Source organism: Cynoglossus semilaevis, chromosome 15 (genome assembly GCF_000523025.1).
Source record: "Cynoglossus semilaevis isolate Cse_v1.0 chromosome 15, Cse_v1.0, whole genome shotgun sequence".
Lineage (NCBI taxonomy): Eukaryota > Metazoa > Chordata > Actinopteri > Pleuronectiformes > Cynoglossidae > Cynoglossus > Cynoglossus semilaevis.
In genome coordinates, this window is record NC_024321.1 from 717,075 (window position 1) to 736,213 (window position 19,139).

At 40.1% G+C, this 19,139-nt stretch overlaps 1 protein-coding gene across 4 annotated transcripts in view; it reads right to left on the reverse strand.

Moving 5' to 3' along the window:
- The window catches only part of diaph2 (diaphanous-related formin 2), a 443,473-nt gene that overhangs the window by 174,518 nt on the left and 249,816 nt on the right, over nt 1-19,139 (reverse strand). For all 4 annotated transcript variants that reach the window (XM_025063481.1, XM_025063479.1, XM_025063480.1 and 1 more), the window contains one exon: nt 2,752-2,853. In XM_025063481.1, coding sequence (XP_024919249.1) covers nt 2,752-2,853 — 102 coding nt within the window. The remainder of the gene's footprint in view (nt 1-2,751; nt 2,854-19,139) is intronic.

Sequence of the window (19,139 nt, forward strand, 5' to 3'; positions counted from 1 at the left end):
GCTGGACATAAGTGTACCACTGCTGTAATGCTTGAATGATAACAAGCCTCCAGTCACTAGGGGGCAGCAACTCATACAGTGGTTTGTACAGATAAAAATATACATGTTATCAGGTTCTCAATAGTATTTCAATTCGCGTTTTTCTGTCCCACTAAGCTAAGCATTTACTGATTCAGGATTTCAAAGATTCTAATGAAAATATTAGAGCTAGGTCTCCATTAGCGGTTTTAGCTGCTTTAGCATTGAGCTAAATTCTGTCTCTACTTCCTGTTTATACTTGCTTCCAATTCGCAAACTAGCTTATTTCTCCACAAACAAATATGGTCTGCCATATTTTGTGGCACATTTTAGGCAACCTTTGGTTGACTTTGATAAATTGAGTCAAGATTTTGCTTAAAGTGAATAGCCTAATGGGTGATACTTACTGTAGCCTTTTGTTCTTATTGCGTACTGTATTTATATTTAATTTTTTCTTTTTCATACAGATTGTTTAGGCTCCTGAAATTATACGCTCCAGCACTTGTTTTTTTTTTTTTTAAGTTTATGAGAGACACACATCTGATTATCTTGCTGGCATTCCTTCCCAATTTATATTTATCCTTCGGCCAACTTTATATTGCAGCTAACATTTAAATGGTTTTCCCAGCCTTAGCCTGACTGGATTACCTCTGGAGTGAGCTGCGCATCACCGTGGTCGCCTTAAGTCACTGCACAGGAAAACCCTTCAGCTCACACTGCAGTGTAAATTGGTTTTAAGACACAAATAAGTACCCGTGCGTCTGTGACACCGCCTGCATCTGCTTAGCTTGTTTTGTCATTTTCCCTTCACCTCTAAATCTCACCTGCTGTTTACACAAATTTATCCTCCTACAAATAAATCCTCCCCCGTCTCCAGTTCTGCGCTGCGGAGTGCACGCCCCGCTCCGCGTCCTTTAAGGAAGAAAGGGTAGCGAGACAGGGATAAAGGGGGGGGGGGGGGGGGGGCGGTGTAGAGGTGGCAGGGAGGGCGACCTGTAATCTCGGTAGCTGACATGTATATTTCATGAGGTGTCATCATCTTCATTGTTTCATGGAGGTCAGGGAGACGGAGTCAGAGCAGCGGCGGCAGCAGCAGCGCAAATCCCAAAGAGCAGGACCAAACAAAAAGAAATGCTCTGCCTACCAATCAACACAACACTGTCTTTAGTCACTCAACATTCCTCCCAGTGTGTGTGTGTGTGTGTGTGTGTGTGTATACACTGAGGTCACACTGTCACCTCAAATCAATGAAATCCAGATTCTCTCAGCACTTCATATGCAGGTAAACAGTTAACCATTTAACGGGCTGTTCAATAATGTGGCCACATGTTGAAATGGAAACATGACAAATTTAATTTTGGATCACTACGTCTGTCGCGCACAATCACTACCAGAGACCATTAGTTTGTACTTTCTCCTCAAAATAGGGAACGTAGCTTTTTCTTAGAGAGAAATGTGCTTCCATCACATTTTTTTTGTTGTTGCTGTTGTTGTTGTTTCTAATACAAATTTCAAAGTCTTAATGACTCTCTCTGTCAGATATCCTTAAAGTCAACATACGGTCTGTTCACAAAGTAAGATATTTCTCAACCTGAACCTTCACCATCTCAAATCCTGCCCTGATGGTTCATCTTTGGCAACCTTCAACATGGTTCTTACTGGCTGTAGCAGTGTCCCCTGCTGTTTTTTTTTTTTTTTTTTTTTTTTTTTTTCTCATTACCATCTTATCTTTAAAGCCAGGACTTGTTCTAGCGGTCATTTAAAACACCGACTTGTGCACTTCCTGTTCATCTCATTGTTGCTCCAACTCAATTCAAAACATCCTGTCTGACACTGCTTCTGAAATGATCAACTTTTTTGTGTCGTTTCATTTCACGCGACTGCGGAGACAGAGTAATTGTACTTTCTTTTTTTTTTTTCATCTCTCCAAAGTTGCCCTGCCTCTTCCAGCTGTGTTGAATACAATGAGTCCTGCAAATTTACTGCCTCATTACAACCACACTTAAGCTCCGAGCAGCAACAGCTGCTTCGCAACTAAACACGTTTTTGCCGAAAACTTGAAAATACTCAGTCAGAAGTAAGTGAAGCATAATCCATCTGAAGTACTTTGTCGGATCTGGTTTCACAAGTCGGTACGGCTAATATCTGTGGGAGGATTATAACCAAAATAAGGTGGCTAGCATAATGAGTGCGTCATTGTTTCTGGGGTTTACGCTGATTCCTTTCAAAAATCCAGAACTATCATAATTTGGATCCAATTGAAGTGAGATCTCTTCAAGAAGTAATTCGTACGTAGCTAATACTGCATGTATAACCCTAACCCACCAAACCTGGGTACAATTCTTCAATACTTTAAAACAAATATTTGTCATCTGAAAAGGCAGGAAGAAGCACTTATACCAGGCATGGGCAAACTTTTTGACTCTTGGGCCACAATTGTCCTAAAAGTGAAAGGGGGGGCGGGGGGGGGCAGGTCAGGAGCAGATAGATGGACCGTTCATGTGAAGTCATGCATAAAGGCTAAAATGCTAAAATGCTTTTATCATTTTCTACCGCCACCTATTGGGGAAACATAGGTATTGCAGGGAAAAGGCAGACGTATAATGATAATATCAATAAATTATATAATTTGGAAAAGTTTGGTGGGCCGGATCAAAAAGCTGAACGGGCCTCGTCCGGCCCCCGGGCCTTAGTTTGCCCATGCCTGACTAAACCGATGCAAAGTGAACTTACAAAGATTCTGCGCTGTCTTTGGATCCAGGATACGGAGCTCCTTCGTCTTCTTCTTGATCTGAGCCATTCTGTTGTCAGTCTCGTCTTTTACATCTTTTTTCGCTGCAACAAAAGACAGAAAGAAAAAAAAACAGTGTTGTTATATAGAATTTGTCCATAAAATCTTAAATCAGAAGCTGTGCTCTTTCAATCGTAGCCCTTCCATATCGGCTTTCAGTCTCACAAAGTCGGAAAATCAAAACATTTCTTTCAGACCACTTTACCAATAATAAAACATATATGCGGCCAAAGGTGGAAACGCTGTGTCAGAAGGTAAGAAACTACAAAAGATTTCTTCATCATTCTTTTGCTCATAAAAGACAGACGTCTCTATTGCGGCTTCAGTGAGAGATTATACCAGTGATCTTTGTAAAAGTCATACGAAGAGTTTAACAACAGAGAAAAAATCTCAACGCCTTGATTGACATTGAGCACAGAAGGAAAATGCGCTGCTCTTTATGCAAAAGACCGCATGTGCGTCCACTTGCAAAGACATAAGATAACAAAGGCCCAATCAACGCGCGCACGCACCTGTTAAAATGTTCATAATTGGTCTTTTCAACAGTCGAATGGAAGATTTCAAAAATGGTTCATTAATTGCCCTTTTATGGCTCGCAGGATGGAGGATTAGCGTATGCTAATCCACTGCTACCGCCATTGCTAAGTTCAAATGTGTCTTTTGTGACCCTTACTGTTAAAAGTCTTTTTCCGTGTTATCTCACGTGACACAAAAACTGACCACAGGAGGCAGCAGTGGACCGTCAGGTGTCCTGACCTGTTCTTAAAATCAAGGATTTTCTCAACGATGAAAGATGATGTCGCTGTTAATTGCCATAAACTAGGGATGGTTCAGTACAACAATACCGATACTGCAACTTGGAGTTACGCCGATGCCGATGTCAATCCGATACCTTATTTTTCCATGGCGACAGTGTCCCGCAAAGTTAATTTGAGCATTTGGGCTTAGGTATCGGATCAGCTATGGCCGCTTTTTTCAATGTTCGATCCTGAAATTCTGAGCAACATCAACAGGTACCTTTCCTGAGTATTGGATCAAGCCATCCCTACTAGAAATTAGACCGTTTGCAGACCCATAAATGAAAGTTGGACTTCTGTGTCAGTACATTACATATTTCACACTTTTAGCCCCTAACCACCACACTCCAAAAACATGATCCTTTTTTGTTTTTACTTTTCATCTTTTTTTTCCACAATGCACAAACCAAACCATTGCACACGTGATCTGAAGAAGCTGTTAGACCGATGACGGCGTCACACTGGTTAAACTCCGTCACCTGCAGCATCGTCCTATCCGATCAGTTCGGATCAGTGGAGAGAACAGTCAGACGGATCCCTGAATTCCGTCTCTTTATTTGTTTATGTGACAGCACTGGTGTCAGTGTGACAGTGGGTAGATGCTTGATAAGCCCGTCGCCTCCCCTCAGGCCCTGTCTGTCACTGAGCTACAACTGAGCAGATAATTGTGTTTCTCCCTCAGAATCCACTAAGTACCATTAAGACTGTGTAAGACGTGACTGCGGAACGCAGACAAACAAGTCAAGGAGAAGAAGACGACTTGATTTCTATGAACACATGATTTAATCCGTATCCCAAAAGACAAATAGGTTGACTTTATACACTGTCACAAAGTAGATTTTGGTGAGCTGTGTGTAGTGATTTAAACTTTTGGTTTTCACTTTCAATTGTAAAAGTCCCTTGACGTTGCATAATGAGAAGATTTAGAATTTTAGAAAATATGTAGGAATAATTTTAGGCCTTGTCTTCTGGCAAACTCTAAGCGTCTCCGTCTAACCTTTAGCATTCAAGCAGAAATATTTCTTGTAATAATTTGTTATTTTAACTTTTAGCCTACGTATATTCAACTGATCTGAGATTAACGAATGTTTGCATTTTAAATGTCTTTACCATTCTGTGAGCAACAAAATCTTTTTTGTGTGTGTGTGTTTTGCAAAATGTATTTCTAGGATTCATCCAAAACCCAATTCATGACAAAGTCAAAGATCAGCATAAGAAATTTAAAAGACATTTTAACATACATATATATATCTTTTAATTTCTGACCTTCTCACTGATGTCTATAATAACATGCCCCTTAATGATAACACACAAGTGCAACGTCAGGAGACTCTCTCTACATGCGGCAAATGTACAGAGACGTCATGAAACCAGATAAAGATAAAGGCGATATTTGTCCCAACAGTGAGAGAGCTGAAATATTAAACAAATCTCTCCTTCATCCTCTTATGTTTGGTTTTTAATGGAGGAAGCAGCGGAGCTCACTGTGTGTCTAATCATCTCCACGCCTGTGTTCGGAGTTAAGGTAGGAATCTCCCCGGAGTTGTAGAACAAACAGTGCGTTCCCACGGCGCTGGCTTGCATATTTGAAGAAACAATCAAAGAGGCGGCATCTCCTGGGCAGGAGAAGAAGAAGCGGCGCTGAAGGCACCTGCCAAACTGCAGCGTATGTGCTGTCAACACGCAGAGCATCAGAGATGCACTTGTTTACTGAATTCAAGCGGTGCTTAAAGGGCTGTTAAGCATATACCACTGTTTCTAACAGAATTACGGTTTGATTTTCTGTCACGGATCTGAGGCAGAATCAGTGGAAGAACTTCTATGAAGCCACAACTTTTAAAAAGTTGACTCGGAGCTGGAGACTGGTCGTGCAGTGACAAATTTACCTAACGTGAACTCAAAGCGTGGCTAATTAATAGGAAGACGCCACTCTCTTCAAATTTTCAAAAAAAAAATGTGTGTACAGTACGTAAACAACTGGATTTAATGGTATAATACTGGCTAAAAAACAAAAAAATAAATTGATGAAAAAATATTTTTTAAAAATAGGCTTTCAAAATTTGCACGGAAATATAGCAAGTCTTGGAGCAAAAGGAAAATACAGGGACTTTGAGTGTGCAACTTGAAACCTTGTAGTTTCCTAAAGAAAGAAGCGGGAAAAAAAAAAGAAAAAAAAAATGCCAGGTATGTGTGTAATATTTCCTTAACTTTATTAAAACCTGAAATATCCCTTTAAAGCGGAGCAAAAACAACCTGATTCAGGAACATTTAAGGCCCAGAGATCCATTCTAAACTGTTGTAATGTAGTAAACACTCTTGGACAAAAAAAAGTGCAGAGCCAACAAAAAAAAAAAAAAAAAAAAGGAGGCTACAACAATCCCCCGGCTCTCAGACAACAGGGAAAATTAAACTTAGAAGGTAAAAGGAGTGCACTGGTGCTTCTAAATTGTACTCTTAAAGCCTGGTACTGTTGTTGCGCAGGTACTTTGTTTTCTCGGAGAGCTCCCTTACACCCTCAGCAGGAGGCTCCCACTCCGTTCATCAGTTATTCAGTGTCTCACCTCACCCCGGGGCACGGTGGTATCTCAAATTAACAGGCAAAACAGGGCCTTTAATAATAACAGGCACAGTCCTGCACTATGATAACATCCCGGTACCGATTCAGAGTCCCCACTCCCTGCTGAGATTTGAGCGCCCGCATCAATCCACCGGGTTTTTGCAGCATCATTTAATGGCTGGCTCAATTATGCCACGTGTAACGTGGCAGTTCTTGCGAGCAGTGCCGAGGACTGATGGATCCCGGAGGAACAACCTCCATTCACTCCGTCACGGGTTCTGGAAGCGCAGAGGTCCAGGTACGCAGGACGGGAGGAAGGGATATTTAATATCAGGACTTGCAAGGTTTTCAGGAAATATGGGCAGGGCAGCGCCAGGAACTTGGAAGCTACTAGGAAATATGTGAGCGACCACCACTAGGACCGTTACTATGAGGTAAGCGCAGTCACATGTACTTAGTCAAGGTTGAAGAGTTCTGTTAGGCAACTGGACGTGAAATTTTCTCAAGGAAGACGTTTCCCCTCTCATTTAAGAGGCTTCTTCAGTTCTGTCTGGTGGAGGGGAGTACAGCAAATATATACTCTGGGGGTGACAAAAATAAAGCTACTTCAAGTCCCTCCAGTTGGTTGGACCGTTGGGGTCATCTGGGGAAGTGTAAACAGTCGTTAGGAGTCTGATGGGTCGTTGCAACCCTCATCCGAATGGTTTCGGTCACATGTTCACAAGTGTGAAACTGAGGTGAATCTTTTGGGGTATTGTTCCTTTTTTTTAATGTATTTGTTTTTTGTCACATCCACATTATATATGTAATGTATTTGTTTTTTGTCACATCCACGGTATATATTTGCAGTACTCCCCTGCACCAGTTAGAACTGAAGAAGCCTCTTGGATGAGAGGTGAAACGTTTTCCTTGAGAAAAATTCACGTCCAGCTGCCTAACAGAACTCTTCAACCTTGACCATGACCTGGATGACTGAGAATCTTCATAGACATGTCTTTCGTCTTTTTGTGTAGAGACAAACACAAAACAAAGACAATAAATGGTACCCGAAACTATATACAAAGGGTAAAACAAATGCCAGGAATTAGGAAGATTTGATGGAACCATGTTTACAAACACACTTTTAAGGACGGAACTAAAGAACTAAGAAGTGCTATTAATAGAATATATTGGTGTTTTTATTACTTTCTTCATTGTATGGACAGGTACACGGGATAGTCCCAGGGTTTAGGAACTGTACCAGAAACAACGTAACTTCTCCAATAGTTACAGACAACAGGGCCAGTGCCAGGAAGTACCAGAGGTGTGGACTCGAGTCGCATGACCTGGACTCGAGTCAGACTCGAGTAATCAATTTGATGACTTTAGACTCGACCAAATGTAAAGAGACTTGCAACTCGACTTGGACTTTAACATCAATGACTGGTGACTTCACTTGGACTCGAGCCCTATGACTTGACAAGAGTTGATGCTTTCTCCAAAACCAAAAGTGATGTGTGTAAATATATTATTATTTTGTTTAAAAGGACTACAAAAGGACTCGAAACTGAAATGGCAGGACTTCGGACTTGACTTGACACTTTTCAGTCTTGACTTGGACTCGACTCGGACTTTGCCTGTCTTGACTTGAGACTCGAATCGGACTTGAGTGCAAAGACTTGAGATTTACTTGTGACTTGCAAAGCAATGACTTGGTCCCACCTCTGGGAAGTACTGTTTGTATGTTTATATGGCAGGACCTAGTGACATTTGAAAACTCTCTCTCTCTTATAACTGCAATAATCTAGTGGTTAATAATATGAACAGTTCAAGAAATTAAGTAAAGGGCTTTGGGCAAAAGCTTTTGCAGAACGCATAGATGATTTTTAGGTCAGATGGTAGTATAATGAGCCGGGCAAGGGAGTGACACAACTCAATTTACAATGACGAAAAAGCTTCGAGAAACATATGAAGAAATATGTGTTATAATCCAATATAAACACATCTCAGCTTTCATTAATGTTATGAAACGTCGAGGAGACGAGGCTGAGAGCGGATAAATATATCAGTGTTCCATTAAAATATTCTTTGAGGGAAAACAAACTTGGCGTGTGGAAGCCGATTTGGCAGCTGTGTTCAGTTTGGACTGTGGGAGACCCTCGGGATGCGCTGCTTGAAAAACCGAGTTCTCCCACACTTGGACGTCCAGTCTGTTTGCTGGATCGGAATCACTCCGCTGGTCTCCTTCCATGTGATATCTCCCTCAAGACGTGGGCTGAAACCGGGGGCATTACAAAGCTAAACACTACCACATGTTCACTTCCGGACACGGCCCATCAGGCTGAGCGATGCTGCAGCCAGGCGCCGTAAATGAGACAAGCCTTGAAGAGGAATGAAAGCGAGTGCAGATGACAGGTCTTCAACAAACATATTTAAAGGCAGAGGGAACACAGAGTGGAACAGACAATGTGGAGTCGCTTCCACCACAGTCAGCCAATTTATTTCTTCAAATGTGCAATCTGCCTGTAAACATGTGCCCTGTCCTCCAGCTCAGGGACTAACAACCAGGACGGAGATGCTGGAGACCAGCCAGGCAGTCTGAAGATGGAGGAGGTGGAGGAGGAGGAGGAATGGTGGGGGGGGAAAGATCTCTCTCTCTCTATCTCTCACTCTCTCTCTGTAGATGATCCACACAAAGGCAGAATCCACAGAGGTGTTTGTTTTTGAGATATGAATGTTTCATGCAGTATTATCGGATCTCGGGATCAACACTGGTATGTTTCCAAAAGACACACAGATATGTTGTCGAACTCAATCATGTTAAAAAGTGTAAAATCCTGTTGGTTCGGCCTCAACTACGCTGGCACAAATATCGGTTCTACGAGGCAAAGAGGAAGCAGGATCTTGACTTTTGTCTATAAAAAACAAATAAAGAATAACAATTTTCCAGTTTATTACAGGACACTGACAATAACAATAACATGCTTCTGTCATTTATCTTCAGAAAATATTCATATGTAATGAAATATAATTTGACTTTTTTTTTTTTTTCAAAAATTCATCAAGCGAGCGAGATTGAACCCCCCAGCGGGCCATACGTTTGGCACCCCTGCATATAGGTCAGACTAGGTCACTGTACAATGGACATCAACTCCCATGTTTGTATAGCAAAATGGTAGCGTGTCCAAGTGGTCTACGCCGAAGGATTAAGGTTCCAGTTTCTTTGGGGGCGTGGGTTCCTCAATTTTGTTGTACCCGTGTGTTACAATGACAATAAAGACTATACCTTTCTAAACGACTTTAGCTGTTAAGTAGATGGAACGTTGTCTGATGCAATGCAGTAGGAGACAAATCTGGACCTCAGGCTGGCCAGTCAAAAACACCCTCAAAGATTTACAGTTATACCGCTTCAATTTTTTTTATTTTAATTGCCTCGGATAATTCCCCAGCCTTGGGCCGACTGAGGCTCAGTAGGTAGTGAAGGTGTCCTACACCTGATGGTGGCGACGATCCCGACTTAGTAGGTCATATGCCACCCTTGGCAAAACCGGCAGTGTAGAGTGCTTTGATTGGTTACAAGGACCATAAATGATTAATTAACATTACCGGTAATTAATGTAGCTCTCCGTTGGTGCTCTTTTCACGACAAACCTTTATTAAATACAGTATGTCAGCAGCTGAGCTGATTAACGAGAGACTTCTCTCCATGTTACATTTGTCATCTTTCCAATTGTTCTTTGTTGACAGCAAACAGCCCCTGGCCCCAAAAACACTATCTTTCACCTCAGGTGTTAAATAACACAAAAGAACAAGATGTCCCAGGTGCCCTGAAGGAGTGGAACGTTCAAGAATAGAACTCAGGCTGGGGATCTAATTGTAACAACTGACCAGCTGTGTCTGATTTTTCCCACACAAACAGAGGATACCTTTCACATCCCTGCAGCCAGTTCACTGTGCACATGCCTACGCCCCCACCGGTACTTTCTGTTCTCAGTGACTTCCATAACAAAACCCACACACAGGAAGAAAAAATAAATCGGGGCTGGACTGGATAAAAATGATTTTTGGTCATGTTCCATTTAGAAACTGATGTGATTTTTTTATACAGACTGGAGATACAGTTATGGGTATGGTAACAGTTTCCAGCCTAACCTAAACAAACTTGGTGGTAAATATCAACACTTAGTGTAGTGTAGTTTAGAGTGACAAAAAATAGTCACCAGGAATATTAGAACATGGGAATGTAGAGGTGTTTTTTGAGTTCTGACTTAACCCTTTCATGCATGACGGTCACTACAGTGGACAGCTATTAAAATGTAATTTTCTATGATAAGAATAGGTTTTTATGGCAGTGTTGCATATAAGCCTCTACAGTGGATTCTCAGGCGTCCACTGTTAAGATGGTTTAATCTCCGGTATTTTAATAGCTGTCCACTGTAGTGACCACATGCATGAAAGGGTTAAGATGGTTTAATCTCCGGTATTGGTCCGATATTGTTTAACACAGGATCGCAAGGCATGCTATAAATAGGAATAGCCCCAGCGGTTGCAGCCCTGAGCCATGCTGGAAAAGGTGTCGGATTCATATCTGTATTGGCAGCAAATCTAGAAATGATTTTCTTGGTAAATATTCCCAGGTCCCAAGTCCTGGTAATAAGTGGTTGCAACAGTTTTATTTTCCCCTCCATCAGCTGAAGGTGAATCATTAAAATGGAACTGCAGTTCAGAGGAAAGTCAAATCTCTGAACCGTGCAATCATCATCACTGTGGTTAATGATAACAGTGAGTGAAGGAAAGTGGCTGATAATGATAATGATGATGGAGACTTGGTTCCTGTGGTTCAGCACCATCACGTGTACACTTGTCTGTCAAAACAAAACAGAGAGAACGTTGTTTGTTTCTCTTCACCTGAGAATAAAGATGCTTTGTTTTTTTAACCTTCTTATTTTAATGATCTACATAAACGCAGGGAGTGCTTTGTCCTGCAGTCGCACTCTCTGACCTGTGGTTCGGGAATGTTCTCAGTATGCAGGGAGCGGCATGGCCCACAGTGGAAGAAGATCCACAGCTGGGCCTGGAACCCAGCCCAGGAAAAATATCTCCTTTTCCTCCTCCTCCTCCTCTGAGTGAAACAACACAGATCTCCCTCAGTGACCCACTGCTCCTTTTACAAAAAGAGACAATGCGGAATGATACACTCCTACCCATGATTCATGAACTCTCGCCGAACTCCCGAGTGTGAAAAAAAAAAAAAAAACTGCGGGAATATAGACAGATCAGATACGATGTCATGTGAGGTAATGTTATCCAATGAGAGTTCAACTCAGTGACAGGAAACTCGTGTTTGGACTTTTCTAGAATAAAACTAAATGTAATGTATACCCTGTGATTGGACAGAAAAACATCACAATAGTCCAAGTATGACAGTTACGTGAAGAGTGTGGATGGCAAGCTAGCTGTGCGATATCAAAAGGAGCATTTCAAATTCATAATAATTAAGTCAATCAAAAATATAACGAGGACCTGTACAATAATCAGAAGAGAGTTTCACTAATTAAATAAAGCATGTTAGCCAAAGAGCGAGTAACGAGGACCTGTACAATAATCAGAAGAGTTTCACTAATTAAATAAAGTTGCGTGACCTCTCAGATAGCTTTGCTAGTACTTAACTAGTACTAGCATAGAAGATAGTAAAGAAAAAGTTACCTGAAAGCAAAAATATATAAATGCTATCCAAGAATATACGCTGAGGAACACCAAACCATAAAAAAAAAAAATAGCTGGTTAGCTAACACTAAAGCTTATTAGCATTAGCGAAGACGTGGAAACGGACTAATATGATAACTCCAAGGTTTCACAAAAGGGGTAAATGTGTGTAAAGGTTGAACAAGAATTTTATGATGATATAGTACATGTTTAAATTGACATATAAAACACGTGGAGGGTTGTCAAACCCCAAAAAGTACAACTGCTGCTGGTGTTTGAATTTTTTTTTTTTTAATTGGCCAAAGTATTATATCCGCTTCTCTCTGTGAAGGTTAACCAATAGGTCGACCCAATCGGTCTCCTGAGGCATGAAAGGACTTAAGACATACTTCACATTTCTGTGCTGTAATATGTCAAGGTTTGCTGAGAGTAAGAGGAGGCGGAGGAAGAAGATGAGGACGAGAAGAAATGACTTTTTCTCTGTGTGGCAGCTCAACTCCACGCTTGTTAGTAGAAATAGGTTTGTCCTGACAATCAACGCGGGGACAGACAACCAGAAATACCTACAAGTAAATATATACACAGTGAAGCCGTGCGTCCAAAACATAAAAAACACTGCTGCTGCTGCTGCAAAGGTCACTAACAACATGGCTTCTGCCGAGCAACTAGAACCAGGAAGAGAGAACGGTACCGAGAACAATGTGAATTTTGTAGTGCGGTTAGGAACAACTGCCAGCGACTAAACGTTCCTAAAATGTATCAGTCTCACGAACGACCCCTCATTACAGTTTTTGACACCAAAAGATGCTAACATGTTATCATCATCTGCTAAATGAAGAGACTAAAGGTTCACTCTGTTTAACCCAAGGGTACAGCTCCTGATGACAATGATCCCGTGATCAGAGGGTGAGAATTAAAACAGTTCAGTGGGGTTTAATGAGTGATAATGACAGACTCAGCTGCTCGAGAAGAGGTATGACACTCAGGTCACTGCTCTGTACGAGTTAATCAGGCTCAGGTTCCTGGTGCAAAAAAAAAAGTCCAGATGTGGAGTTGAGAGAGTTTCTAGCAACAAAACACTTTGGTTAACAAAAAAATTAAATCGATTTCTTTTTACTCTAAGGTAATGCTTCTTATGAAGGAAGATTTAAAGTCTAAATTTAATATACAGAGGGTCTTCGACTTACGTCAAAATTCCGTTCCTACAGCCCAACATAACTATTTTTTTAGCCAGACGTCGGAATTCACAAAGTGTAAATTAGTACCTATGTCAATCATCTACTCCAACACAGTGGTAACATCATATTTTGGGACATAAAAAAAATCAGGTAAGTCTGACTTATGCATGGGAGCTATAATGAAGGGCAGAAAAAGTTCCACAACAAATCATATAGCGGCGTGCGAAATTGATTTTGACGCAATACGTCGGAATGATGGAACAAGACTTTTTAAAATTAATTTACGAAAGATGGCGAAGCAACCATGAAACACCTCAGTCAAGATGTGAATGTAAAATGTCCTGACATCCAATTGTTTGAGAAAATAACTGCAAATAAACAAAAAAAAGATAAAAAAAAAAATTGGGGGGGGGGGCAGAGAAAGCTTGAAAAAAAAAACATAGGCCAAACATAGATCAACACTAGCTTCTTGCCAACCGTAAGAACAGAATGACCTACTTGAGGTCACATGATAATAATTTAAATAAGTCAAAGTAAAACAGCTAGAAAAGATCGGAAAAAAAAACAAAAAAAAAAAAAACAAAGAAAAACAGCAAACTAAAACAGATGTAATGTTAACATGAAAAAAAGATTAGTTTTCCAAAAAAAAAAAAAAAAAAAATAGAACTGCATATTGCTTGATAATTAATTCATGTTTATTATGTATATTGTGTATATATATGTATTTTTGTATGTAGTTCACATTCTGGCTTCCCGCACATTATTAAGCTTATTTTAAGCTGCGTTCAGGGGCTTTTCGAAAAATGGTGTTATATATAGTTTTGTAATCACTTCGTAAACTATAGTTTAAAACTAAGGAAAACCAACAAACATGATCTGAAATCCTAAGCTGCGTTCAGGGGCTTTTCGAAAAGTGGTGTCATATATAGTTTTGTACTTTGTAAACTATAGTTTAAAACTACAGAAAACCAACAAACATGATCTGAAATCTATGTTTATCCAATGAAAGACAGTGGGAGCAGACAACATCGGTCTGTACGGTATAGGTTCTTGTTTGAAGGCGAATGCATCTATACAGTGAGGAGGGCAGTCTGTGGCCTAGTAGGAAGAGGAGCAGGTTTGTTATCAGAGGGCTGCAGGTTAGAATCCCATTCGGACTGACTGTGCTGTGTGAAGCAATCATCCAAACCTCACCCTGACCCTGAAAACACCCACATTATATTTTATATCCGTACAAACCACTGTATGAGTTGCTGCCACCTAGTGACTGGAGGCTTGTTACCATTCAAGCATTACAGCAGTGGTTCACTTATTTCCAGCGTGCCATATTCCACTGGAAACGCCTCATGTCGCCCCCCGGCCCCCGGCACCTCAATGGTGACCAGCCCCAATATTTGAGAAATACTGGATTAAACGCAAGAGGGCAAATGTTTGTTGGTGCGCCAATGAAGTTACGGTGAGACACATTTCATCCAGTAACAATTCTAATTGTCTTTATTGTTTAACATTGATCAGTTTTTTATGATCCAGTAACGTTCAACAACACCCTGTTAGGGTGTGAAAAACACCTTATCCCAGAGCATGTTTATTTTTATTTTTATTTTTCGGTAATACAGTGTGGCAGACCACACTGCCACGAAGTGAATAAATGATATTCCTGTGTTTGATATGCTTTTATGACGACGCTCCTGTGAAAGTGCAGCAGCTAAAAGGCAGCCATTACTGGCTGTAAAAGGCCCAGTTTGTGCTGCTCTGACATGTAAGTACATCACTTAAGCAATTTGCCGCTCTGAATGGTTATTGCTGCCATTCTCTTAAGCACCGGCCTCTGAACCTCCAACGACGCCGCTGATGCCGCTGATGCCGCTGTTGCTGCTGTTGCTGCCTCTGCCGCTGTGTCCGAGTGAATCCACACGGAGAGCATTAAAATAAACGCGCGCCGTCGTGTTTCATCGAGATGCAGGTCGGAAATGGGCTAAATGTGTGGCCAGAGCGAGATTAGAAGTCAGGATTTAAGACAGAAAAAAAAATGGTGGGAAGTATATGACATAGAGAGAGAAATTAAGGAAAAAAATAGCTCATTGCTGTTTTTTGTTTTGTTTTTTTTTTCATCAAATTTTCTGTTGTATTTCCTTTGGCTGTGACCTAGTTTTTATTTATAATTTTTATTTAATTTACATTTAGCTGTTGTATTCTTGCTATGGTTTTCTGAACTTTAGCTATTGATTAGCACAAATGTTGCTGTAAATGGCCTTCTGTGACACTAAATTTCAGGTCAACTTTTTAGCTGTTGTATTCTTGATATGGTTTTCGGAACTTTAGCTATTGTTTAGCACAAATGTTGCTGTAAATGGCCATCTGTGACATTAAATTTCAGGTCAACTTTCGTCCATTTGTGCTCTAAAGGTTCATCTCACCTGTAACTACTGGTTTCTTCAGGGTTATTCTATTTTTTATTTTTTTTAACAATATACTGTATAAATTTGGCATTCATTTCAGCAAGTTTTGCTATGCTTAAAATAAATCACACCTATCATTTTGCCCACCAATTAATAATAACAGCGGCCTAAATGTGGATGTGTGAATGTGAAGTTACGTTGTCTGAAGTTACGTTGTCTGAAGTTACGTTGTTGCAAATTTTTGACCACCACTGAAAGACACTGCTTCAAACTTAGGAAGGTACAATTGACAATTTAACTCTTATTTAATGCGATTTCCTTTCATCTTAAATCACTACGCTACGCTAGCAGCTAACTTTCGACTGTGTCAGACGACCATTTTACATGTTTGGATTTCATTTAGTTCCATTTAGATGTATATTATTATATATGTATACATATAAAAATTTTATTATATTCATATTCCCTAATATAATTTCTACATCACCTTCATATCAGTGTGTTTGTGTTTCTGTGTCCCTCTCTTGCTCTCTCTCTCTCTCTCTCTCTCTCTCTCTCTCTCTCTTCCCCTGCTGGAGGTAGCTGTCTTAGCCTTTCTTCTCCTCCTTATCAGAGCTCACAGAGAATTCCCTGTGGCTCCTCCTGGGCCTTTGCCCTCCTGGGACAAAAAGGATGTAAAAGCAACAGAGGAGAAGAGACGAGAGGAGGAGAGCATTGCTGACTTCATTTCCCAGGAGGAAGCGAGAAGAAGAATGGAGGGAGGAGGAGAGAGAGAGAGAGAGCAGGGTGAGGACTTCACCCTGACTGTCAGAGTCGGAGACAGGGGAGAAAATCGTCCCGAGTCCTCACCACCTGGACACCAATCACAGGGCTCCAACCGGCTACATTATAATTTCTAATTAACCTTCATTTATATGCAGTGTTCGGAATTACTGAAGGGAAAAAATACCAGCAATTTACCTTAAAAAAGAAAAGTTTTTTTTTTTAGAGGCTGAGGTAAAAAGTAAAAAAAAAAAAAGTAATTTTGGGAAAGACATTATTCAGCAAATCACCCGGTGTTATATATATTAAAAAGGACCTCAGAGACGGAAAATACTTTTTACCCAAAACTCTAGTCGTAACAGGAAAACATTCCTCTACAGAAACATATTATTTTTACCTGACCTTTTCCTGTCTTGTTTTATTGTTATTATTATTATTATTATTGTGACTTTTATTATATATTTTTTCAATTAATGTATTCCTATTAATGTATGTTTTTGTGACGAAAATCTACATTTGGTCTGACTAGGTTTCATTGTTTAAATTGGCCAATATATCTATCAATTCACCTACATCAAAAAACATTGCTGTTCCTGTTCGGTTATTTCTTACTTGGGGGTTGACGCGGGGGGGGATTTATATTGATTTTTTGTCATTTGCATCATTTTTTTTTTCCCTCCTAGTTTCTCTTTGTTTTCCTCCCACTGTGTCTGTCAGTCATTCAGATTGTACTTGAAAGAACTGTCTCGGCACCAGGCCTCGGCAGGAGCGGCAATTTGATATTTGTTCCTCTGCAGTAAATCTTACGGCTTTTGCACTTTTCCATCAAACTGTAAACTCTGCCTCTGTTTCTCTATGAGATGAGAGCTGTCCGTCAGCGGCAGAAACATCTGGACCGGCTTTTAGAAGGTCAGGACCAGCGAAGCAGAGCCTGTGGGTGGACAGTGGTCTGATGTGTGTCAGAGAAAAGAGCAAAGAAATGTCACCTTCAGACAGACAGACACGGCGATCACTTAAACTCTGTGAAAAAGAAAGTCCGAGGACAGCTGTGCCCGAGAGAGAAGTGGAAAATGTTTTTGAAAATTATAATTAAAAAAAAAGAAAAGAAAAGAAATGCTTTAGACAGTGACACGGAAAACTACAAAACATTTGTCAGAACATCGCAAAAAAAAAAAAAATAGTACAAATTATTAAAAGTTGTGAAAAAAACAACTGTAATTTAGACAGACAAATGTTTGCTGTAGAACTAAGGGGAAAAATTGAGCAAAAGTTTTTGTTTGTTGTTGTTTTATTTAGCCAAAAAACAGAACAAAAAAGGAAAAAAAAAACAGGAAAGTAAAAAAATATCATTAAAATCACAATTTTCCAACCAGGATTTCTTATCTAAACGAAAAAAAAAATAGGGAAATGTTAAATATATATATACACAGTCTATATATATACATATATATGTATTTATATAAAAATCAAGATTTAAGAAAAAAAGAAGTTTTATGCCAAAAGCGCAATGACCTTAAAAATAGACAAATATAAATCCATATATTGACGTAATTATTTTTTTTGGGGGGAAAAAATTCAAAATAAAAATTAATATAAAAAATTTGAAGACCTAAATGCAGACTTTTGTCATTACTTATGAAGGTACTGTGATTGGTTACAAAGCCCAGAATACAGATTACTAAACCATATCAAACACTTTGCTAGGATTCTAAAATTAAATATTGCCAATGAAATTAAAAATAAAGTGCGGAGCCCCTGGTGTTTTCCTGAAGTCCTGCAGGTGAGGAATGCTGTGCTTTCACTGGCCCTTTACAAAAATAACTGCATATATATTATGGTTTTTTATTATTATGAGTTTCTTTATTAGGTGTGTGCTTGTGGGTCCTGCCTCATTTCTTCGGGGGCAAACAAAAGTGAGCTGAGCAGCGGTTCCACACTGCATCCCACCCAAGCTCAGCACCACAATACTCCCCTCTCGATTCCCTCCCTCCTCCCACCCGCGCCTCCTTGTGGATTAAAAGCTCTTAATTTACACTAATTACACAAACTAATTTCTTTTTTCTCCGTGTCTCGGCATTTCTTGCCTGTTTTTCCTCGACGGGCTCGTAAAGCCGTTGAGGGTCTGGGTTTAATATGTCTGTCTGCTGAGGGGGGGTTTTTAGGGCCTGTAATGGACACGGGGCTTGTTTGATAAGTCTCCACTTCATCACACACTTTATTAATTAAAGTTTATATTACATTAGAAACAAAGTTAAAGCTATTTGCTCTGCCGTTGATGGCTTCATGTAGCTGCATATCTGTAGCCAATTAATTGGACTACTACCTTCCTCCTCTCTTTCTGCCTCCTCCTCCTTCTGCCGCCCCATTGCTGCCGCCTTCTCTTTTAGTCACGATAGCGAGTCAAAGCCAAAGTCATGTAACTGTTTTACAAGAGAAATACTCCAAAAGTCGTGATGTGTTTTTCCAGTAGGGAAGAAAAAAAACGAGTCAGTGAAGTAAGGAACAAAAACTTAATTCAATAGTTTGTATAACTATAAAATTAAAAAAAACTTTGAAGGCAGTACGGACAGAGATTACTTGTTGGTTAGACCCAGAGACAGAACTAAAGGGGATTAGCAGCAGGTTAAGGTGATAGGGGCTAGAAGTTTTGCAGTGATGTGTTTTTCGAGGATGGAAGAAAAAAAAAAGTAAGTCAGCGAAGTAAGGAAGAAAAAAAATGTTTCAATAGTTTGTATAACTATTTAAATAAAAACAACTTTGAAGGCAGTACAGAAAGAAATGACTTGTATATACGTAGTATTGGTTAGAACCAGAGAGAGAACTACAAGGGATTGGCAGCAGGTTAGGGTGATAGAGGCTAGAAATATACCTTCTGCCGCCCCATTGCTGCCGCCTCCTCTTTTAGTCACGATAGCGAGTCAAAGCCAAAGTCATGTAACTGTTTTACAAGAG